This window comes from Cupressus sempervirens, chromosome 6 (genome assembly GCF_028749045.1).
Source record: "Cupressus sempervirens isolate cs-2001-9-10 chromosome 6, ASM2874904v1, whole genome shotgun sequence".
Taxonomy (NCBI): Eukaryota; Viridiplantae; Streptophyta; class Pinopsida; order Cupressales; family Cupressaceae; genus Cupressus; species Cupressus sempervirens.
Window position 1 is genome coordinate 686218866 of NC_143123.1, and position 25857 is coordinate 686244722.

Genomic DNA, 25857 nt, shown 5'->3' on the forward strand with positions numbered 1-25857 from the left:
TAGGAAGTGATTCAAATATATGAGGAATAAATTGAAACATATACACCTGGGGGAAAACTCAATGTATATTCAATTTATACGATAGAGAGAGAAATATGATTAATTTAAAAGGATGTTGAAGAAATAATAACAATGGACTATAGGGTAGAAGAATGAGATAACATATGCGATAGAAATAATTAACAACTATTGCATAAAATTTAATATAAATCCTGAAGTTTGTAAACTTAACTGATGTACCATGAAGAGGTGCAAATGAATGGGGAGAGACATGTCTCTCCAATTGCATCCACTCCCATCGTACAAAGCATTAGATGGAGAAGACTGATAACGGGAACGACAGTTGGGAAGAATTACATGAAATTACAAGCTATGATATAAATATTAATTATATGAACACTGGAATACTAGGGAGGAACACTATGCATGGTTAACATTGAACAAGAGGTTTGTCTGAATAATTAATGACTACTGATAGCCTTTGCTAAATTGTCCAGTGAGAAAAGTACATCAGTTATAGATGGGGACTAATCACAATTGAAGATTGTTGAGTTACACAGAGATTTCACACAAAGAAATAAGTAATATCATATATATTTGGGTTCATCAGTAGAAGTCAATTTAAGATAGACTCATACAAATCTTTAAAGGATCAGGGAAAGTTACACATTGATGCAGTAAAGAATAAGAATAATGAATAAATATTGCTTTTCAGCAAAGGAGAGATCAAAGGTTATCATTTGATGTTTTGAAATATCCTCACTTTCAAGTAAGGAACATTATAACGACTAAGTAAAGTTTCATGTACAAACACAACCCAAACAATATTGGATCTGTTTTATATGTGGGCATAATACTATATATTGCACTAAGATCATTACCTCACAAGATGGGAATGGGCATGGGCTACATCATACAAAGGCACTAGGAATGGCGTGCGGTGGAATGGATTGTGTTACATCATACAAAGGCACCAAGAATGGCTTGCGGTGGAATGGGCATAGGCTACATCATACAAAGGCACTATCTTTGGACAAATAATGGAAGGAAGGAACAAAATCGCCATCTAAGTAGACCACCTTGATGGATGCCAAAGTGCTGCCATCAAGGCCAAGAGGGCCAAAGTTTCGCTCTATAATTTTAACCCTAAAATTGTAAATTATAGGGCTTAATCAATGAATTGCAGAATGCATGTATTATTTGTTTGCATTGTGTATGCTTCGTGTCTTCATGCATTCCTGTGTCTACTTTGTGTCTTTATGCATTAATATGTATACTTTCTCTATGCTCTATGTTTTCTTACATCGTATGTGTGTATATATTAACTTTGCATGGAAATATTTGTACAAATCATCTTTGCTTGAGGACAAGCAAAATTTAAGAGGGGAGGACTCTCATATGAGTCATATCTCCTATTTTGGTACCCTAATTACATTGTTCACTTAGAAATAGCATATAATATAATACAAATTATTATATAATAAATTTATAAAGAAATAAAATAATAGCAACATGTCATTGACAAATTATAGAATAATAATATATCATAAGGAAGATTTAATAAATAGATGATAATGTAAGTAAACATAAATAATAGTGTGATGAAATATAAGAAGAACAAATAAATTATAATATCATTTTTTTGAAGAATATGATATTTTTTGCAATATAAGATATTATAAATATAATATTATTAGTATTAGCTATGATTAATACATGAATAATATAATATCGTAATATATTATCAATATTATAATAAAGATGAAAATAGATATTTATAAAAAAAAAAGAAGCTAAAAGGATGGACTTAAAAGTAGTAATTACCTTACAATGTGTACCTTATATTAATTAATTTATTCACTCATTTGAAATATAACTAATAGGCAGTACATTATATTAATAAGCTGAATGGGAAAGGGTTGGGATTTTTTATCCCCTTTATGCTTTGACATACGAGTCAGTCTTGATCTAATTTCGGCAGTCAATTAGATTTGGGTGGAATTTCTGAATTTTAATCCATCTTTGTGCATTTGAAATAAGCATTGCTTATTCTTGTGCAAATCTTTGAATTTAAATAATCTGTGTGGCTTGCTCTTTGAAATAGCAACAACTTCATAAGTGATCATATTTTCTGAATTTTCCATTCAAGATTAGAATTCATTAAGTTTGTCCTGCTATATATTGATAATCGATATTTGAGTTGGTGCATATATGGGAACCTCCGCTACATTTTAATGATAAATTTATGAGCTGTGAAAAATTGCTTTATATTTAAAGTAGTTGTCTGAAGATTTGTTTTTGCATTTGTCTCATGGTGATATGCTAGTGTTAGTACCTTTACTACTTTCTCATCGAAAGCATACCCATATATATAGATTTTGCAAATTCACCCCCCCAAGAAAAAGAAATTTCTTTGATCATACAAAGGGAGCTGTACTTAAAAAAATCAGAGGTTAAGCTATTTCATAGTTTTCAGCTAGTGCTCGACAGTGTACTCTTTCATTTGGCAAAAAGTTCTTAAATTTTGAAGTGACCAATCTGTTAACCAAGTCGTTAGTGGAGTCTTTCTATTTAAATTATGGCTTGGAATTAGTCTAACTATTCTGTCCATGAAATTTTCTTGTGTTTTTCTGTCTAATTATTGCCAGTGTGAATTTGTTGGTCCTTGATTTAGCTAGTAATTAACATCCATTTATGTTTTCCTTGCTTGTTTGCGATTGATTGCTAATCTCTAGTTTAGCTAGGATGAGGTGAAACTTATTCATTGTGCTTGAGATTATTTTCTTTGAAGTGTACAAGTCTCATTGCAAGTTCTGGCTATTAATAGTTTGCTTCTCCACAATAAAAACAATCCAATTAAATATTTACAATTTTTATTGAAAGCTTACATACTTCTAAATATAATTTCTTGTTTAATTAGATCTCAGGGACATCTCCCTTATAGTTTGAAGAACAGTTTTATCATGCATAATGTTTTGGTCTGAGTTATCTTGAAAGAGACAAATTAAGCAACACTTGTCAGGCCCAAGGAGATCTAGGATCCACTAACCAGCTCACAAGAGGACTTGAAAGTTTGTTCAGTTGGTCGAACAAAAAGGGACTTGGACTGGACAAGGAGTCTAGCTGACGTGGGGTGGAAAGCAAGGCACATTTGATTGGCTTGATGTGTCCAGTTGGCCTATGAAGATAAGGTGTCCAATTAGATTAGGCAATTTTCTGCAAATTAGGAGGGGAACTAGGCTAAATTAAAGAGTTTGGCTAACCAAATTAGGAACAAGACTAGGTGATCTAAAGTTTCTTGGGGCAAAGCTTTGGTGGATAGGTAGGAACATAAGGTCAACAATGAGGTTTTGGGTGGCTTGTTAGATTTGAGAAAAAAGGGGTGACTCGAGGAGAGGTAATTTGGTTGGAAGAGAGGGGAGTTCAAAGGGATAGGATACGAGGATTTTTTTTGTATTGGATACTTGATAGGGAGGTCATTTTTTATGCAAGTAGAAGGTTGTCTTGTGTAACATGTGAAGACTCATAAGGAGATGAAGCGTAGCTATGCCATGAGATAGGACCATAAGCTGGCTACTTAGTTTTCTAATGTCAAGAGAGTGAAGTTGTCAAATTGGGGGATTTAGTGGCATGCTAGGTCATGGGATTGTGTCCTTGATAATTAGTGGAAGTATGAGTTTGAGATGTAGGAATTGGTGGCAAGACCATTGGTCCAAGGAGCAGATGCATGGCATGCCCATGAGGTAGGACAAGTTGGGAAACCTAGTGGTGAGTTGGAACCATGAGTTGAAGTAGTTGGACTTAGCAATAATCTCATCTATCCAAGGAAGAAAAAAATGGAGGGGCCATAAGGTAGGACAATGTAGTAGGTTTGTAAGGAAGGGTAATTTGGGGCACTTGGTGGTGAGTTGGATTATGAGAAAAAAAGCTTGGTGATGGCAGAAAAATGAGAACAAGGTGTAGGATCTAGCAATGCTGTTGTGGATTTTAGGAGATACATAGTATGGTCATGAAGCAGGACAATGCCACAGAGCCATATGGATTGACAAGATGGACTTGGTGGCGAGTTGAATCATGTTACAAGAGATTTGGTATTAGTGGAACATGAGTTTTGTGCATATGGTTTGGTAGCAACGTCGTAGGTGTGGGGAGAAAATACATGGCAAGGCCGAGGGGATGACAAGACTCTCTTCCTTTGTGATTGTTGAATAGCAAGAAACGTTAAAGTTTGTGTTAGTTGGATGGAGCACAAGGGAGAAGAATTGGTGAGTGTGACCTAGTTAGATTGAGCATTGTGCACTAAAGTTGTTCTAGGAATATGTGGGATATGAAGATGCAGTCTAGGATCTGAAAAAGGTCTATTTTGAAATGGAAGACATAATTAGGGACTGCCAATACTAGTGGGGTACAAGGCATTTATCTTGATGACAGAAGTCACTGGAATATAAAATGTTCATAAAGCAACATAAAGATTAGTATCATTCAAATATTTCATTGATAATGAACAAAATATTTTTTCATATTTTCAAGCAATTGGACCTCTGTAGTTGAATAACTTTTTTGTATCAATTTTATTGGGATTTTTACTTGTTTGCAGTACATTCTCAAGCCACACCACGATGAACTATTTTCCATACATAGACATTTCTTCTATGGCCTTTTGATTCATTTATAATGGACTTACCAAGCACGCAGCACCTCGTGATGTTAGTTCTAGAAGGTGGATGCTAAGCTTGTGAACCCATACACATTCACCTGAAATAAGTTACTCTGTAGTTAAGAATCTCACTAATATACAAAATTTAAAATAACTTCATATTATATGGTGTGTAGTCACAGCACATCATATACACATAATTTAAGCAGTAAATAATATTTCTAAGTGCTCAAATTCTCTGATAAACCTCATCAACACTGATTATTCAAACAGGTCGTTGTGGTCTTGGTCCAAATCTAGTGGTGCTTCCATCTGAGGTTTTCGTCAGCCACTGCACAACAGCTGCACATACTGCCCGTTTGCTAGCTGCTCAGTGTGGGGCTTCAGATCCTGAAAACAATTTGATTGCACTTTCACTCAAGGAGCAAGGCAACAAAGCATTTGAATGTGGGAATGCAGTTCAAGCAGAGCTCTTGTATTCACAGGTATGGTCAAATACCATTTTGCCACCTTATAACTCAGTAATTGCATTTTAGAAGGAAGTTTAGGTTTTGTTGGTTGCTTCTGAGGATTTGTAAAAGGAAATGATTACAACAAGAACTAGCAGACTAGTGATGAACATGTTGGTAGAAGTAAAATTGAAGAACATGGGGCCTCTTGTTATCAAGGATATTATTATACTTGAAACTATTTTTATTCAAACCTTTAAAAGCACTATGACTGAAACTTAGAAACAAACATTTTAAGTCACATGTTAGATTTTTCAGATTTTGGCGACAAATAATTTCCCAAATTATTTGATCTTAACAGATTGAAAAATAGTCATAACTTATTATTTGTCTAGCGGATATTGCAATGTTGTGTTCCTGAAGTATGCAAAAGTCTTACCACCAGTAGAGAAAGCAAGTTGCACTTAACATTAGTGAATTAATTATTAGATACACATCTATAGACAACATATCTTAGGTCATTAAAATGCACATGCTTGTATACATATTTTCTCTTGCATTAGTTACTCTGTGTGATATATGTATTCAAGTACAAAGAAGGTGTCTGTAAAACATTCCTTAAAGCTTTCATCATGTCATAATTCCATTCTGGGTTTCTTGTATTGATGGTTGTAGTTTACTACTTCATTTTCAGAGCTTGATTCCCCTTCTTTGCATTCCAGTTGTTACATTTCTTCTATTTTTTCGTATCTAATCACAAAATAGTAAAGAAAAGTACACAACTCAAATTGATACATCTAACACAGATATTAGGTGTGTGAAGGAAAGACCCCTTCATAAAGCATGGAATTGATGAAGAGTGGGAGATCAGGACAGGAGACCAGTGGTATCACCTTTTTGTCAGTGGATACCTAGCTTTATATACAGTCCATACTCTTTTTCTAGAAGCAGCTGTCAAGTTTCCTCCACTCAACATACTTCATGTCATTTCAGTCGTTATTCGATTCTTCCAGGCCCTTAGACATGAATTCTTCACCACAATCCATACATAAATTTGCATACTGATTTTTCACGAATCATTCACGACAATCAGTATGTAAATTTTACAAACTGATTTTGTTAAAATTCTGGATCGCTGCAATTGTACTAAGCACTGCCATATAAGGTATGTGTCTTCCAAATGCAACGTCCTCTTAGATTTATAAATAGAGAACAGGCCATAAATAGACATGTCCCTTCATGGGACATGTCTATTCATTAATCAGATAATCAATACAATAACAAATTTTATATGTCTATTCACCAAGTACTATGAGTAATGGCCTTCCATAACATCAAGTCGCGTGATATTCACCAAGTACTCCGTGAGTAATGACTTTCTAGAACATCAAGTCGTGTGATATTCACCAAGTACTATGTGTAATGGCCTTCCAAAATATCAATATGCATAACATTCACCATTTACTAAAAAAATGTCTATAAGGTATGTGCATACACATTCTCATAGTGCTTACCATAGAAACATCCACTATGTAAAGTTTAATCTATCATGATCTACAGAGACATCGTAAGATATCCATCATAATAAAAAATTAAGTAATTGTAAGATCATCACCTTTCAATAACTTATGCAAATACAAGTAACATCATTTGGAAGTCGTCACTTCCTCATGATGTACATAGGGGGTAGGCCCATTAAAATCACAATCACTTGGTATATTCATGAATCACATTCCTCTTGACTGCTATAATTTATTGATCACTAGAGAATCCATCTCAACATGGTTCACTCCCTCTGAATCAATATGATCGAGATAACTGAAGGTTGATTGAATCATATCCTCTATCTACTCCATCTCTTTCAATGTTGCCTGAAATGTTAGTCCCCCTTTGAATCTCAATCTCCCTCTTTTTCTCGCAAGAATATTCTTGGAGGAAAAGACCAAAGCAAATGGCTCTTATAGTAAAAATCACCTTTAATAATTATGTATGAACATTTATATCTCTATATTAAAATGAACAGAAATTCATACAAAAAAATGAAATAAATTCATAAATCTTATATTCTTCCATGTAAATTTTACCACCCTTCCTTCCAAAATCCAAATTGCATATATTTTCTTCTTTTATTGTAAGGGATCTTCTTACATATCTTTAACCTCTATGCCTCTTAGAGAACACTCTCTATAACCACTCTACATGTTCGGCCACATATGAATATCTCCTTTCATTGTAAGTTCAAACTGTTCAATCCTTTCCTTCTTATCATTTAATTTAATTTTCTTTGTTGGCCTATGTGTAAATCCAATGTGTTTATGCCACGTGTCAAACGGTTATTGGCTATTGTGGGCCCAATGGAAAAAAAACATTATTTTGACTCTACCCACTACTCCACATCATGTGGAGGGATGAAACCCACAATGTTAATGTTGATGAATCTAAGAATCTGTTGCTGGCATGAATGTTCAGATCGAGCTCATTGTAAATCTTCACAAATTTGCGCTTGCACAAGGACTGGATCACTAGGCTGGAGTTGGGTTCCTCCTTGGGATCATGGGGCCATGTGAAAATGAATGAGGGCTCCAATTACAACTGCGTGTGCCATGTTGCTAGGGTATGTAATGGGTTGATGAGAGTTTGACTGGCTCAAATCACAATGCTGATGTGGTCTGTTCCAGTGACAATTATACAATTAGTTCCTCTGTTATGCGCTGGAGTGACCTTTTGTTGCTCTCGATCTTTACTTTTCCTTTCCGCTGCGAGACCCGATTCACCCTTCGATAATATTTCCTACTTTTGCTGGTAATGTCTTATATATTCTTTTTCAGTCATTCTCTGTTGCCTTTCGGATATGATTTTCCTATTCAGTGACATTCATAGTTAAAGAAATATATTTCATTTACTATATCATGGTGGGTTGAATCTATTAAATAGTCCATTGAATACACTTTGTTTTATATGAGCTTTTGAACATGGTTCATTCTGTTGTATCCAGAAACACACTCAAGGCCACTCTCGGCTGCCTGATTGGATTTCGCAGTAAGCATCAACTAATTCGCTTCACCCAAGCACCTCAATTTTAATTACAAGCTTCAGTTTCGGACATCAACACCGATTCCAAAAAGCGTTCGCAGAAGTTGGTGGTCAAACAACTTAGTCCAAGCAATCAAAGAGCTAGGTGTGAGCTCCAAACAAATCACTTCTAGGAGGTCACATTGGAATGACTAACCAGTGTCAAACCGAATCACAAGTTGTGCCTGTGGTGTGACCATTAATAGATCGGTGAGGAGCCCTTGCTTAGCAAGCAGATGGGGTTCATGTCTGAAAAATGACTCATTTTGGTGTCTACGGTGGAAGTCTATTCCCAACAGTATGCAGAATCTCTGCTCCTAAACTGGTTGTACCAGATGAGTGTCTCAGGTGAAATCCCTACAACTGCCTGCCATTTCATGTTCTCAACTATGCAGTACCGCCGCATCATGTGGTTCATATGTATGCCTTCCGACCACACTAAGCATTTATTGCTGTCTGTTGTGACCCAGTTCTCATCCTGAGATCAATTACATGAATTATGCTTGCATTCTCCATGGCTTCCATGATTGTATTTGCAGTCTGCTTTGATACCATGTTAATTTTCTGGATCGCTGCAAATGTACTAAGCACTGCCATATAAGGTATGTGTCTTCCAAATGCAAAATCCCCTTAGATTTATATATAGAGAATAGGCCATGAATAGACATGTCCTTTCATGGGACATGTCTATTCATTAATCAGATAATTAATACAATAACAAATTTAATCATATCACGATAACCGTATATCTCATATATAATAGGTTTATCTGATAGAAGCTATCAAAGCTCAACAAGCTTACTAATTTTTTGAAGATGCACAAGATCACTTTCTTTATTTATAAAATGAAACCAACTTTTACTATAAAAAATGTTAAGTAGGAAAATGTTTGGAGCCGCCTAGAAAAACTGTTTCAAATCATAGTATACATGTGATTATAGAATCTAAACAATCTCAACAATCTCTTAACTCTCAACTAGAATTTACTTCCTATCAAAGTTTTCTATAGAATACTTGTCAATAGTGGACTCTTTACAGCATCCCTTTTCATTCTTTACTGGAGACAAGGTATGCAAATTAAATGTTTATCAATAAAATAAAAACTAATGTCGCCATACCTTTCATGCACACGAGTATCTTCAATTTTCTAGCATTTGTCAAAAAATGTTGTTTCATATTGAGGCTGAAACCTACCCTGGACACTCTCTTTTAGGCCTTTCACAACAACGTTTTAGTTTGTTAGAAATACTTCTGATTAAACACTTCTGTTTTCAAATTCAGCTTTCAAAGTCCTTTCAAGAATCTCTCACCAGTCCAGGAATATAAAACATTCCCACATGCTCTGAATTCTCTTACTTGACATTTTCAAAGGAATGAGATAATTAAAAAAAAAAAAAATTCATTCTTGCTGTTAGTTTATCCAAACTGGAAATCGCACCTTTGTACCGGTCATTTGCTTCATAGTACATCATAACACAAGTACTAAATACCTTTAGGTGTGCTATTTTGAGATTGATAGGAAATAAAGTAATTTCTTCTTTTTCTTTTTGTCATTCAAGTCATTTGCAAGATATTTTACCTTAGCCTTGCAATGTTTTGTTGATCTTAGATTGGTTTTGACAATTGAGTGTCAACACACTTAATAAATTTTCTAAGTTGATGCCGAGTATAATATAGATGCCGAGTTACAATATGTGCCAAGCCAGAAATTCAACAAGTGCCGAGTCATTCAGATGCTGAGCAAACAGACAGTACCTAGCAAGTTTTAGATGCCAAGTGACTAATAGATGTCGAGCAAAGTTCAAGTATTGAGCAAGACAAAATTTAGTATGTGCCGAGCATCAGCAATCAGTAAGTGCCAAGTAACACAGAATCAGCATAAGAGTTTGTGCCTTTACAAACTCAGATGTAAACCTTTTTTGAGCCAACATAGGGATAAATCTTGAAGGATTAAAAGATAAGAACGAATCTATTTTGATTTCCTATGCAATCAACATGCAACCAATCAGAGAAATGGAAAGATTTGAGCGGGAAAGATGGATAGATTCATACCTAACCCTAAGTCATGAAATCCTTTTAAGGAGGTTGAAACCCCATAATTTAGAATGTATGAGAGAGTGTGCGAAAAGGAGAATGCATGCAAGGAGAGAATACTAGTGAAGTTTGAAGGAAGTGAAAGGGGTGAATTGACTTAGAAGAAGGACAACATTCTAGAATCAGTTAGTAGAACAGAGAATCAAGGCCACAACAGTTTCATACTAGATCAGTGAGGATCAGACTAGACAGAACAAGGATCTGAAATCAGCAATAGCAGATTGCAAATGATTAGGTCAAACATTCTACTATACTTTCTAACAATTGTATTAGCAGAATGAAATCCTATGGGGATAGGTTGGTTTAACAACCATTGTATAAAGCCTTTAACAGGGTGACATTCCAAGTGAATGTTTTGTAAATCCTTTAGTGAGGTGCACTTTTGATAGAGTGTTAAAATCTTTTAACAGGGTAGGATCTAACAATCCTTGTAAGCTTTTAACAGGGCAGGCCTTTCACAGGGCAGATCATGAGAATGGTAAAAAATATGTAACCCTAACATGTGAACTTTATTGCTGCAGTAGTGAAGAGTTGTGGGTGTCATCCCCACTCCAATTTTACCTTCTCGTTGGAGGGTTTCTGGGTAATCATATTTGGTGTCAAGTGTTTATGTGGATGCATTTACTTTACATACTATTTTCATATGTTTATGCATGCAATGTTTTAAAGTTAAAAGTTTTATTGGTTAAAGTTTAATACTTCTGATTCACACCCCACCCCCCCTTAGAAGTATACTTCCCACTTGTTAATTCCCAACAATTGGTATCAAAGCTTAGTTCTCATCAGGAGAAGCCTTACAGCTCGGAGAAAAGATCTTGAGATGGAAGTCTACATGTTGGGAAAAACCATTGAGAATCAGGAGATTGAGATACACCTCCTACTGCAACAATTGGATGAAGCCAAAAATGCCTTGAGGAGTTCGCTAAAGAGAAGAAAAGAGATTGCCATAGCTGAGAATGACACTCAATACAAGGAGATTGACACCACAAAGTTATTTGCAGATGGTAACTCATGTGAGTTTGATGTAGCAATTGCAGATCTCATGGACAAGAACAGAGTACAAGCTAAAGAGATTAGAAATCTCAATTTGGAGCAAGAATCACAAGCAATATTGCTATGTGAAGTATCTGACCAAAAGAAGAAAGCCATTGACGATAAGGGCATGATTGAAGAAGACAAAAGAATTTTGTCAAACAGATTGGAAGAAAAGTTAGCAGAGTTGTCAAGGATCTCAAACATGCAGTTGGATACCTTGAGCCAAATGATGAATGCCCATCATGAGTTGAATGTCAAGGACACTAAAATAACCACCTTGAAGTTGCAAAATGAGCAACTACAAAATGACCTAAAAAGAGAGAAAGAGTTTGTTGAAAGCTTCAACAAGCCAAATGAAGCCATCAAATATTTTGAGCAACTACTGAAATCCCCTAGATCTAGTGAAGACACATCAGGTTTGGGCTATATAAGTATTGAGGAAGGAGAGTCATCCAAGACTGCTAAATAAAGAAATAACAAAGTTAAAAACTCCAAACCCACTTGTCATCATTGTGGTAAGAAAGGACATACATCTAATGTTTGCAGGAACAAGAATGCTAGTCAGAATGCTAAGCCAAAGAATATGACATATTGTTACAAGTGCAATAAACAAGGTCATTAGGCACATGAATGTAGAACAAGGACAATGAATGCTCCAAGATTTGAAGGTGTCTGCTACAATTGTCAGAAGTATGGACACAAAGCCTTTGAATGCAGATCCAAGTCCACATGGTCATCAAACAAGGGAAGAAGTCATGAAAATTCCTATAGTTGGGATTACAACACAAGACATAGCTGCCACTACTGTCAAGAGTATGGACACATCCCTGAAAATTGCATAAGAACACATTTCAGTGGAAGCTACAGTAGATGGTTGAGCCAAATTACATGCTTTAGTTGTTTGAAGACTAGTCACATCAGCAAGCACTACCCAACAAGGACAAAGGCACCTAACTCTGACTCAAACAAGGGAAAAGACAAGGTAGATGTTGAACATATTAGAGGCTAGATGTATAAGACATGGAAGAAGAAAGATGGAAGCAACACATCAAATGAAGGGATCACTTCACCAAAAGGGTCAAGTGGTCATACTTCATCAAACTAAGCAAGAAGGTATGTGGGACTGATATTTAAATGCTTTATCATACATCAGTTCCTAGAATGAGTTAGCATTGAAAAGGATAGATCAGCATGAATAAAGATGTAAGGTTAAATCTTCAAAGTTTTCACACTATTGTCAAGTAAGGAAAGATGTCTTTAGATGCCGAGTGAAATACTAGTTTATGCCGAGTTGTCTACCAAAGTCAGTGGAAGCCGAGTGTGTAGTGGTTGCTGAGTAAAAGGAAAAATTCTTATTGAAGCTGAGTAAGGGAAACTCTAGTGGATGCCGAGTGTTGGAAAATCAATGGAGGCCAAGTAAAGGAGAATTGTATAAGGAGCCGAGTGGACAGTTGGATTTGTACTAAGCATTAAATGCTATGTAATAAAAGGTATAAAGACAAGTTTTCGATCATTTCTCGTCATTGCAAACACAGAGCGAGAGCGAGAAGAGCACAAAAACGATTTCCAAGAAGAGATTGATGCTTTTGCGAAGATTCCAGCAAAGATTCAACATTGTTTTGTCGATCTAAGGTATTTACTCAAGTGCCAAGCTACGCAGTTACGAAATTTCTATATTTTGAAACCCTAGTTTTCAAAAATGCCATCTACCTCTAGGAATCCCAAAGAAAGGGAACCGTTTGAGGTTCAGTTGGTCAGCAATGAAGTCAAACAATCGGATTTCAGACCAATTCCTGAAGTGGCTTGCAAAAACGACCCTGTCGGTGCTGTCTATTATCCCACCTAAGGTTGTTATGGTGCAAGATGTCAGAAAATGTTATAATTGTAAAGTTGGAGCAATAGGTGACATGGAGATTAGGCAAGCTTATGACAAACTTTGTGAAAATGGGATATTAAAGGAGGAATTCCAGACTGTTGAGAGAAAGGGCTTAACCCGTGCCCTAGATTTCCCTGCAGTTTTCAAAATTGAATGGATAAGAATAGTGTTGAGCAGAATTCATGACGGATGCCTATGGTTGGAGGGTAGCCATAAAGTTGTCAAAGAAAATCATACATAGGGTAATAGGGTACCCAACCCTAGAATGACCAAAGACCCTGAGGAGTGATTCAAAAGAAGCCATAAAAAAGAACACTGATGCTAAGTGGAACAAAAGAGGCATGACAATAGACACAATCAGAGATCCACTTGTAGAATTTGCTGTTAGGGTTATATCCCATAAATTCTACCAGTCAAGCCGACTAAACAGTGTCCCATGCATTGCAGTTGATGTAGGATACAAACTTGTCAAGAAGGATCTACATATGATTTAGCAGAGCTGCAACTGCAACGGATTATGGAGAATTTGAGAGCAATAAGGAGATCCAAGAGTGCTCAGTGTAAATTTGGATCAATTTTGATATGCATATTTTTCTATGTTTAGAATGAATTCCCCTCTTTTGGCAAAATAAGTTGAAAAACAAATAGGTCTATAGCAGTACAAGTTAATGAGTATATAGAGCAGATGGGAGCCAATTTTGAAACCTTAATGACAAGCTATTTTGAGGACTTTAAGAAGTCTATGAAGCAAAAGCTCAGAATACTAGTTTCTCTAGTGGATTAACATATCAATGACATTTGTTTCTTAGTTGACATTGATTATACATACATCCAAGCAGCAGTACCAAGGGTAAGATGGCTAAGGCCACTTGGTTATGAAATTAACATTGATGACGCATCAACAACAATCACAATATTGCTTGCAAAAGACTTTGATAAAAGTGCAAAACCCTTTGGCACTTTTGATGTTGTGAAATCCAAGGTAGAGATGGAGTTGAAGACTGCTTCAACCATAAAGAAGGATAAACTGGTCAAAAAGCTAAAGGCCAAATTTGGTGAAGGGACAACAAAAGCAGAAGAAGAAGAAGATGAAGATGAAGAAGAAGAAGAACAAAGCCAAGGGCCACTTGCCTTGACACAAGGCATGGGTGAAGATGTTGAAGAGGAAGAAGGTGCTGAGGAGGAAGATCAAGCCCAGGAAGCACCTACCAAGCCAGAGCCAAAGAAAAGAAAAACTCAAAAACAGCCTGTAGCTCAGCCCAAAGGCAAGAAGATAGCCAAGCCAAGCCCAACAAAGCCTACCACAAGGGCAAGTACAAGAGCTACAACAAAGGAGGCTAAGGAGCAAGAAAAGCAGAAGGCTACCGAGAAGGAAGGTCCAGCCAAGAAGAAGCTGAGAAGAAAGTATGTTGCACGTCCTGAATCAAATGAGGAAAGGACTGAATCTGAAGACACTAGCCAATTTAGAGTGGTAAGTTACACCACCAAGTCTGATTTAGAAAATATATGTGATAACATTAGAGATAATGCAAACTTATCTGGCTTAAAAGACATTGATTTTAATAAGTTGAATAGAGAAGAACAAAACATAGTTGAAGAATCTGTCTAGACTATGATGGCCAAGCTCAAGAACACTCCACTTGAACTTGACAATTCAATGCCTAAGGAGTTATATTCTATTGTTGAAAATAAATGGCATTACTGCCTTAATATGAAGAAAGAAATAAGAGAGTCAACATTGGCAAGAGTAATGCCTGAACTCACAAAAGGGCAAGTAAGCAAGGCAGATAAGAAGCACAGGAGCAAATTTGCACCCAAATATAGAGCATTCAGTATTCTCCAGAATAAGATTGAGGATGTTGTGAAAAAGTCCACTCAAATGTGGAAATTAATCTATGGCCTCATAATTGTAAAAGGAGAAGAAGATCCCTTTGAAGGGAGAAATAATGGAGAAGAGGATGAAAATGAAAAGGAAGGTAGAGGAAAAAAAGAGAAGGCAGATACAGTGGAGAAGGAAATGCAAAAGGATGATATGGCAACTGCTGAAGAGTAGCAAACAGAACAGAGTGTGCAAGACACGCAATTGCCACCTCCAAGTCCTTCACATGACACTTCTACACTTACAGAAACAGTAAAAGTAAAGGATGTTCCTGACAATTTTGATCAGAACATAAATCCATTGATTGCAGAGGATCTCAAAAAGATCCTTGACCAAACAACTCTATAAGCCCAATTATGTAGCAATCCAGTGTTGGTCAGTGTAGATGAGTTGCAAAAAGTAGTAGCTGACTTAACTAGGGATAAGATGGCACCACAAGAAACATCTTCAGTTATCCCTATAGCTACAAGTGGACAACCCAAAGAGCAAGCTACACAAGATACATCAGCTAAGGTTGACTCCACAGTTAAAGTCACTACAATTGTCGAGGAGCCAATAAAGGACAAAACAAGAGAGATGGATACTTCTATTCCTACTGCACAAGTACAAGGTGCACCACCTCAGATAATAGTCATTGATCAAGCAAGATCAGATGAGAAAAAGGAGACCCCAAAGGAAAAGGAGCAAGCAACAATTCAAACTTTGGTTAATCTGCCAACCTCTGGGACTCCAACAAAAATGCCACAAAAGCCGAGCATTGAAGCAATATCGCTTCAAATTTCAGCATCAAGCTCGAGCTCTACAAAGGTTGCAAGGGTACTTCACTATGGAGACCCTGCACTAGATGAAGAAATAGTCATTCCTAAGTATGACTATGAAACTATGAATATTGATCAGATCAATGAAGTGCAAGAGGCACTAGAGAGGAAAAAGAAGCAGGAGATACTTAGGAATGAGTATAAACAGAGGCAAGCATTGATTGAAATAAAAGACATCTTTTTAAATGCATTTAGCTTACAGGCACTTGATGAAACAAAGACCATTATGGAGCAACTTTCAAATATAGTGGACCAGGTGCAAAGTGAAGACCATGATACTAATCCCAAGCTGATGGAATGGTCAGAAAGGAAGTTTCAAACAAAGGTAAATGAAAGAATATCCGGTGAGATAGCACTATCACAAGTAGAACTGGCTAAGAAAATTGAAAAGGTGAAGGTAGTACTTGAGAACATATTCTCATTGTACTCAAAATTGTGTGATCCTTCCATCTTCACACAGGAGACTAGCCAGAGAATCATTAGCTTGGAGAGGAACTTGAAGATATCAAGTATGCAACTACCCAAAGATCCAGCTCAAAGTGAGAAGCACTTTAACACAATGCTTCACACTCAAAAGGAACTAGCTGTATTGACAGCAGAAGAGGCTAACACAAGAGCCAAATTGGTGCAAATACAAGCATTCCTCACTCCTCACATGGAAATTTTGCAAAAAGAACTAGCCTATGTAGAAAATGTGATAAAGAAAGATCCCAATCGTTCTACATTAGATGGCTTAGTTCACCTTGCAGCAGAGACAACCATCCAAATTAAATCTCTAGAAGTTGCTACACAAAACTGGGATACTGCTCTGAGAATTGTAATGGAAGTGAACAAGAACTTCTTGGCTAAGTATTCAGTCAGTGTCTAAGACCCTTTGACATAAGTGTCAAAAAGGGGGGGGGGAATTAAAGAGAAAGGGGGAGAAATTAAGGCACATTAGGAGAAATTAAAGGCACATTAGGAGAAATTGAAAAGCTAGAAGGACACTTAAACTGCAAGGAAAACATGTGAAAGGGGGAGCTAAAATAACAGGGGGAGTAATAAAATAAATAGAGGAGCAGGAGCAAAACATAGCATAGCAAGAACGCATCAGATAAAGAGTATCAGAATTGAAGACAAGGAGTATTAGCTGAGGCACATCAATCTATTCAAAGATATTTTGGTTACAAGGATATGGCACATCAACTTAGGGGGAGATACAAAATTTTGAGGTATAAAGTTCTTCACAAAATTTTGAACAATTTTGAAGTTTTGTATATTATACTCGAAGAGATTAGTTTCATTATGTATAGTTAAGTGTTTTTGACACTCATGTCAAAGGGGGAGATTGTTGATCTCAGATTAGTTTTGACAATTGAGTGTCAACACACTTAAGAAATTTTCTAAGTTGATGCCGAGTATAATATAGATGTCGAGTTACAATATGTGTCGAGCCAGAAATTCAACAAGTGCCGAGTCATTCAGATGCCGAGCAAACAGACAGTGCCGAGCAAGTTTTAGATGCCGAGTGACTAATAGATGCCAAGCAAAGTTCAAGTGCCGAGCAAGACAGAATTTAGTATGTGTCGAGCATCAGTAATCAGTAAGTGCCGAGTAACACAAAATCAGCATAAGAGTTTGTGCCTTCACAAACTCAGATGTAAACCGTTTTTGAGCTGACATAAGGATAAATCTCGAAGGGTTAAAAGATAAGAACGAATCTATTTTGGTTCCCTATGCAATCAACATGCAACCAATTAGAAAAATGGAAAGGTTTGAGTAGGAAAGATGAATAGATTCATACCTAACCCTCAGTCACAAAATCCTTTTAAGGAGGTCGAAACCCCATAATTCAAAATGTATGAGAGTGTGCGAAAAGGAGAATGCATGCAAGGAGAGAATTCTAGCGAAGTTTGAAGGAAGTGAAAGGGGTGAATTGACTTAGAAGAAGGACAACATTGCAGAATCAGTTAGCAGAACAGAGAATTAGGGCCACAATAGTTTCATACCAGATTAGTGAGGATTAGACTGGACAGAACAAGGATCTGAAATCAGCAATAGCAGATTGCAAGTGATCAGGTCAAACATTCTACTATACTTTCTAACAATTGTATTAACATAATGAAATCCTATGGGGATAGGTTGGTTTAACAGCCATTGTATAAAGCCTTTAACAGGGTGACATTCCAAGTGAATGTTTTGTAAATCCTTTAGTGAGGTGCACTTTGATAGTCTTAAAATCCTTTAATTGGGTAGGATCTAACAATCCTTGTAAGCTTTTAACAGGGCAGATCATGAGAATGGTAAAAAATATGTAACCTTAATAGGTGAACTTTATTGCTGCAGTAGTGAAGAGTTGTGGGTGTCATCCCCACTCCAGTTTTACCTTCTCTTTGGAGGGTTTCTGGGTAATCATATTTAGTGTCAAGTGTTTACGTGGATGCATTTTCTTTACATACTATTTTCATTTGTTTATGCATGCAATGGTTATAAGTTAAAAGTTTTATTGGTTAAAGTTTAATACTTAATACTTCTGATTCACACCCGCCCCCCCAAGAATACTTCCCACTTGTTAATTCCCAACATGTTCATTAAACAGTTTCTGTTTTTCATAAGGTATCCTAGCTTTCCTGCAATAGAATCAATTTTTGGTTTTTTATAAGCCTCTTTTTGCATTTTGAAGGAAATAAACTCCCACCCATTTGTTTATTCGCTGGCTTCTTACGTTTATGCTATCCCTGTAGGTCACATTTTCTTCATATTGTAGATTTTATTGCTTCACCTGCTGTCTCTTTTTATATCTTGATAACTACTACCTAGAGAAGAACAACTGTTCACTGGATAACAATCTCTGAGTTGCTGAAAGGACAGATGCAGCATAATGTTCAATGTTGTTAAAGAAGAAGTAACACAGAATAAAAACATAGTTGCCAATGATGAGGTTTTTGGCCTTTGCCTTTTATTTCTTGATTCACTCTGTTTTTCTTGGTGAAAATCAAATTGCTTGCTAATAATTGTTGAATTTTACAATGGACCTGAACCTGGTTAACATGAATGGCTTTATGAAGCTCCTTTTTTATATTAATAGTCTGCATGTTCCAGTAAAATGACAATTGCCTAGATCTGTAAATGAAACTAATAAGATTCTACCTATATTTTACAGGTGTTCTATTAAGCTTCTAATTCGAATAAAATGAAAGTCATATAATGCTAGAAAAGCCAGATATGTAACTTATTGTGCCTTTTTATTCATAGGCAATTGATTTGAAGCCATCGGGTGGTCAGCACTTCCTATATGCAAACAGGTATTGTTTTTATGGTCCATCAGAAGGGAATATGACTATGTCCTAAATGTATTATCTAATATACTATGTCGTAAATGTATTATCTAATATACTTCGTATGCTTTCTTTTTTAGGTCAGCTGCAAGATTAGCGATTGGTGATAATGTTGGTTCTCTTTCAGATGCCATGGAAGCTTCAAGAATAGCATCAAATTGGCATGTGGTAAGTGTCGAATTGATGTTCTTTTCAAGTAATAATTTATTTGCATGGAATTGTTCTATGTATTGTAGACGAGTGGTACAATAAGAATAGTGGTGGTGACATTATTTGTTAGTCACAGTAGAATGAAAAAATCGAAGTTACCAATTTGGGTGCGGATGCAGATGTGGGTACAAGAATTGGGTGCGTGGATGCGTGATTTTTTTGAAATGCAAGAAATATACAGAATTATATCATTTGATAGTTTGATACTTCATCATTGATCAAGATAAAATATTAAATGCCAATTGATAGTTCACAAATATTCGAATAAGCCATATCATATACGTTTGTGTTCATGATAATGGGCTTTTTTGGAAACGGGTTCAAAAGGGATCAGTAAAAGTATTTCTAAAATGCATCTCAATGAGAATAATAAATCTGTCATTTATTGTTCAGTCATTTATTGTAATTTGTTATTAGTATTGTGTTAAGATTCATTCTAGTAAAAACAAACTACTCCGGCTCATAATAAACACCTATATCTTTTTGGAGAGTTCTACTGCTTTGTAAATTCTGTTCTTCTTTAACAACATTGAGATCTAGTTCATGAAGTGTCTAATGATTTCCTGGTCAGTTCTCCATGCAACTGTCCTCTTGGCCTTGTTTTTAATTATAGACATTCTACCTGGGCATCATTTAGCACATGTTTTAAGTTGAAGTCATTTTTTGATATTTTTTACTGTTCTGGGCACCTGGATACATACGGATGCTCAGGGATGCCCACAGGATGCATTAGAATTGGAACCCACATTGTAATGCATCTGGATCCGGATCTGGGGCCTTTAGGAGAGCATTGTAACTGAGGAAAAACTAATAGCACATTTAATTCAAACATCTAGTCTTGATAGTTATAAAATAACTGTTGTGAGTCGAATAAGAAACACAGTTTTCTTTTTAATAGTTACTTCTGCATACTTAATAGTTGATCATCATTTGAATTAACATTTATTATGCTTTCGTTCTTTCAAATTTGTATATTTAGGATGCAGATTGTGCTAGCATTAACATTCTTGAAATCACTGGAAGAAACAAGTACTATAATTGCATAAACCATATGGAAACAATTAAGAGAACAGTAGAATATAGAAACTGCAATTATTTGACACAAAGATTGTAACTTGGAAACATTAGTGTTGGGAAAACTAGCTGGAAGTAATGATTACTCAGCTTCCTTCACTTAGTTTGGACTAAACAGTGACAGATTTCAGATAGAGCATGTTACAACAATCTCCATATTTTAATGCTCATTCAAACTACTCTTTGCACCACAAGTCTTGCAACCAACTTAACTTTGTAATGCATCTTTTTTAATCAGTTCATTTGCTTGTGCCTTTTAACTGGGCTTGTGCTTATACTTAGAGAAACTATGGAGGTGTTTTTCATGCACTGAAGGACTTCCAAATAATGGAACCGAAATTTACATCTTTTTTCTGGTGTTACTTCTTGTTCAAATCAAGCAAAACAACTGCAATTATCACTTGTTAGTACAAATCCTACATATCACGAAAGAAATCACCATCTACACCTTTGCAAGTGCCCTGAAATTAGCGAAATTGCAGCCCTATTGTCTATGGTGGTTTTTTCATCGTGAAAATTGCTGATTCAGCTTTATATCTGATAAAATTCTGATTGTTTGAGGGAGTAAAATTTCTTACGAGTCCTTATGCATCACTATTTATTATTTAATCCACAATTTAAAGGCATCTCTATATATTGACTTACAGAATAGACTAACAAAAGTGTTTACCGAGGTAAAAATAGCAAGGGGGTATAAGATAGTTCCTGTCATTGGTTCTTAGAATAGAGAGAATTTTCTGTAATAACACTCCGAAAACCCCATAAAACCAAGAATTAAAATCACACGCACTTCAACAATTGACCTTCTGATATGAGTAGATTGTGTTGGTAACTTGGTTGTCTATCAATACGAACAAATGCAACATTGAGTTGATTTGACTCTCATTGCAATGTTCTGTTTATTTGAATTATAATGCCAATAAATGCAACATTGTCATGTTTTCTTATTATTGAAAATCTGGCTCAGAAAAATTATTTGTTTAATACAATGACGTATGCAAAATACTTTCTTGGTGGCACAATAATTCCAATTTTGTTTATGACAACTAATAATATCCAGCCTTATATGTGAAAGCAGAGAACTTAAGATTGTTGATTGTTTTTTGTTAGCCATCATAAATAGACTCGTAGGACCATGTTAGCAATCCACCCTGCTTTTGAGATTTGAAACATATTGAATCACACGTAAACAGTTGCATTGATGTAATCATATAAGTTTTTTTCAGATTATAAGGGATACTGCTTCTATAAATTATATAGAGATGTTCCTGCCTTGTAATCATATAAGTTTTTTTCAGATTATAAGGGATACTGCTTCTATAAATTATATAGATGTTCCTGCCTTGTATTGTATACACGTTGTGGCCAACAGATCAAGACCATACTAGAAGTTTCCTGCTTCCTTGTTTGTTATTAATTATAGTATGTTGTTCCTGATGTTTTTCTGTATGTCTTCGCAGGCTTTCACACGTCAGGGTGATGTATACTATGCCTTAGGAGAATATGAAGCTGCAGAACATGCATATTCATGTGCTTTAGCCATTGAGCCATCAATTCGTAGCTCGAAACCATTCAAGGTAAGACCATATCAATCGGTGAAAAGAACAAGTATATTTGATTACTAAGATTATTCTGAAACAATTTATCTGATTAAAAAAAATGAGAAAATATCATGGAAAAAGGATGTAATATTGGGTTTGCCAGTTTAAGTTTGTTATTAGCGGGATTTTTTTTTCTTTTTTCCAAGATGTTTATTTCTAAGGAACTCACACTATCAGCAATCCAGAAACTTCCAGATTATGGAATTCTACTGATAAGGTGCTCCCTCTTTTACAGGCCCAAATTAAAAAACTTAAAGAAAAATTAGCTCTTTCAAAGGCTTTGTCTTGAGTAGGTTGGTCTGTATATATTCCAGTGGAAAGTTATTCCTTTGAAGAGGTGAGAAATTCCTGATGAAGGCAGCTTTTCAGTACTTTTCCGGTGACGCATACATTGCGGAATTGTTTCTGCAACTTGAAGGCAAATAGATGAAGATATTTCATGTACCTATTCCAAGGTCCAGAAGTTCTCAGTCGTTGACATTATAAGAAATTATGTCAGTCTACTTATGCATTTTCTAAATTTTGTGATTGTAAATATAATAATTATCACTGAACAGTGATTTTTTGGACATTTCCTCCCGGGTCTGATATGTTCTCCCCTGTTAACTTAAAATCAGGAGGATGATATGACGCGAGTACTATTTATGTCACGGACTTCAAGTGAAACAGGGCCATTTTAAAATAAAAATAATAATGAGGTGCTTCTATAAAGCATAAATATTTCATTGGAATAACCTCTTAATAATTTCATTATGTTCTCAAATTTGTTTGAGATTTATTTCACAGCTAGATGTTATTATTGGATTGGTCTTTTCTTAATTTAGATCCTCTATAACCCTAACTAGTCTCCATCTTTATACTCCATTCTGCAATCTATTCAGCCTTTACCTCTTAGCAAGATATCATCACTAAAATGCCATTGTCTACACTGTCGTGAAATGTGCCATCAATGCACTGTCCCCATTTTTCATATTCTTTATTAATTCAATTAATTAAGTGGGCCTACAATTTAAATAATAGCATAAGGACTTATTCAATTAATTTAACTATTAAATAAATGGGCTAAAATAATAGCATCAGCCTATGATCTATTGTAACTTTTTCGACACTTCTTGGAGACCTTTATAAGGAGATGGCTTGACATTGTAAATCATCATGGAATATATTTGAACTCTTTTTTTATTGCCATAAGCTGGAAGCTCAAGGTGGTTTGGTTGTTTGTAGTTTCGGAGGTGGAAGACCCTCCCTAGTCTGTATTTTTAGTTTCAGCGAGACATTCCTCACCCTAGTCTTACCATTGTAAATATCATTCTAATATTTCACATTGGGCTCCAAATCTGTTAAGTCTTCACTTGAAGACTAATATGATGTGATATGATAAATATAAAATGAAAATACAAATTCTCTGTTCTTAGCCACTCATTTTGGTTGTGGGTGTGTGCTTTGTGTTAAGACTTTATCCATCAAGAACAACACATTTGGCATCTCTGAAACATATCAATTGAGAGTGTCAGAGGTATCGAAGGTTGAGTGTTGAAGGTGTGTAGTGTCAAAGGATGCCAAAGGTGGAGCTCGTGTAGAGTGCTGCATGTGGTCATGCAATGTTCATCGTGTGGCTTGCAGTGTAGTTGCGCGATGTGTAGTGTGCGAAGTGCGGCGTATGTAGTGTCGTCATGCAGTGTATGAGCAATATGTAGAGTGCAGATGTGCGGTATATGTGTTTTGTCGGAAACTTTTGTTCACTTATCATTGCATATTTAGTGTCAATTGGGATTGGTACATTATAATGGTGTCAGAGGGTGTTGAAGGGTGTTGAGTGTTGAAGGTTGTAGAGGGTATTGAGTGCTAAAGGTTGAGTGCCAAAGGGTGTTAGAGGCTCTCAAGTGTCAAAGGGTGCCAAGTATTGAAGGGTAAGTATCAAAGGGTACCAAAGGCTAAGTGATAGGTGCATGGAAAGGTTAAGTGTCGTAGGGGAGTATTTTCGTGGATAACCTGCATATGTTATACTATAGTTGTATTAGCATAGGTGATCCTACCAACTTGTTGGGAGAATCATGGCACCTAGTGATGGAATGAGAACCACACATGCCCATATAATAACCTTGACGGGGGAATTAACAAGAAGTCAACAAAAGCTCAATGCAACCCTAGAAAGAGGATAACAACAAATAATGGAGATGCTCAATCACTTGATAGAAGCAAGGACAAAGGGAGCTTCACAATGATTGAACATAAGTAGAGACCACTTGGGAAGGTGAGACTATATTGCAACACCTAGCATTACAGTTGCTTGGGACCAAGCAACTCTAAGAGGGTGGGGTTGCCATGTCCCCTCATTAGATTGATTAGTGTGGTTGGCCTATCACTTGAGTTCCTCTAGGTTGACGAGATAGTTAGGAGACTCACTTGAAGGTTCATAAAGTGTCGTAGGCCCACTTAGATTGAGTCGCTAAAGCAATTCAAGGAGGGGTGGATTGATGGTGGATGATAGATGGGCATATCTCTTAAAGACTACATAGAATTTAGGATAATGTATCAATCCTCCAAGGGTAATAGCAACTACAACAACAATTTGAGAGGCGAGATCAACAATGAGATGCATAACAACATGTACCTTAGTAAAGATAAAGGCACGCTCACAACTTCCCTTCAAACACAAGAGAACAAGGACAAGCAAGGATAAAAAAATGTCCTTTCAAATGGAGAACACATAAATCTTCAAGACAACTACAAGGATGAAGAAGATATTTGTATGAGATTTGCCAACCCAATGTTGGGCCATCAATTTATGGAGATGGGGGCTCTACCAATGACCCTTCAATGAGAAATCTCTACCATTGGTTGAAGAAAATAACAAATTGGGCATGTAGATCGGGAATGACATGGCATCATATGAGTGTCTATTAGGATATTAGATAGTTATTATTATTATTATTATTTATTATTTAATGGTTGTCTATAGTAATCTGTTGTAAATATTAAAATGTTTCTAATATTTAGTTTCTTGTATCCAGAATAGAATGTTTCTATTCTTTACAATTGTTTCCCAAGGAAACATCATTCATTATTTTGTATATATTGATCTCTTGATCATTGTTAATATCAAGCAAATATTTACCACTTACTTTGTAATATGGTATTAGAGCCAATTTTTTTGATTTTTTTCGAAAAATATTATAATTTCTTGTTTGAAATTATTAGAGCAATATTTTTCAAAATTATTTTATGCAATATTTTCTTCGACTAAGGCTTTTTTTGTCTGCAACTTACCACCATTTTTTTCAACTACTGTCTATAATTTCCTAGTAAAATTGCGCCCAGGTTTCATTCATTTTTGCAATCTATTTGTGGTCCATTTTCCCTCAAAAATTCACCATTTTTCTCTTTAAAAATGACTATTTTTTCTCTATTTAGTGACGATTAGGGTTTTTCAAACTCTTAATCTCATATATGATCTTAGAAACAATGTTTTTTCTGCACATTTTTGCAATTTTTTAGTGGTTTTTTTTGCAGCCAAGGCTATTTTTGGTCGAAACCCTAATTTTCTATATCAAATCAATTTTTTTGTTTCAGATTATTGGTGGGTTTTCGAGATCTCAACTAGGCTATCCACCTTTTTTTTGGGTGCCTTAAATTTCGAGCCAAAGGGATCGAGAATCTGACATTATATTCTTTTTGGGTTTTTTGAGGTCTCTCCTAGGTACCTCTTCATTTTTTGGGGTCTTCTTTTTTGCCTTGAGGTACATGCATTCAAAGATTTTCATGCTTTTTCACT

General features: G+C 35.8%; 1 protein-coding gene across 2 annotated transcripts in view; it reads left to right on the top strand.

Annotated features, from left to right (window-relative positions):
- Nucleotides 1-22816, top strand: part of LOC149554059 (uncharacterized) — a 38318-nt gene extending 15502 nt beyond the window's left edge. For both annotated transcript variants that reach the window (XM_089789398.1, XM_089789399.1), the window contains exons 2-6: nucleotides 4931-5142; nucleotides 19115-19164; nucleotides 19278-19365; nucleotides 21942-22058; nucleotides 22318-22816. In XM_089789398.1, coding sequence (XP_089645524.1) covers nucleotides 4931-5142; nucleotides 19115-19164; nucleotides 19278-19365; nucleotides 21942-22058; nucleotides 22318-22371 — 521 coding nt within the window. In that variant the 3' untranslated portion in view covers nucleotides 22372-22816. The remainder of the gene's footprint in view (nucleotides 1-4930; nucleotides 5143-19114; nucleotides 19165-19277; nucleotides 19366-21941; nucleotides 22059-22317) is intronic.
- The last annotated feature ends 3041 nt before the right edge of the window (nucleotides 22817-25857 follow it).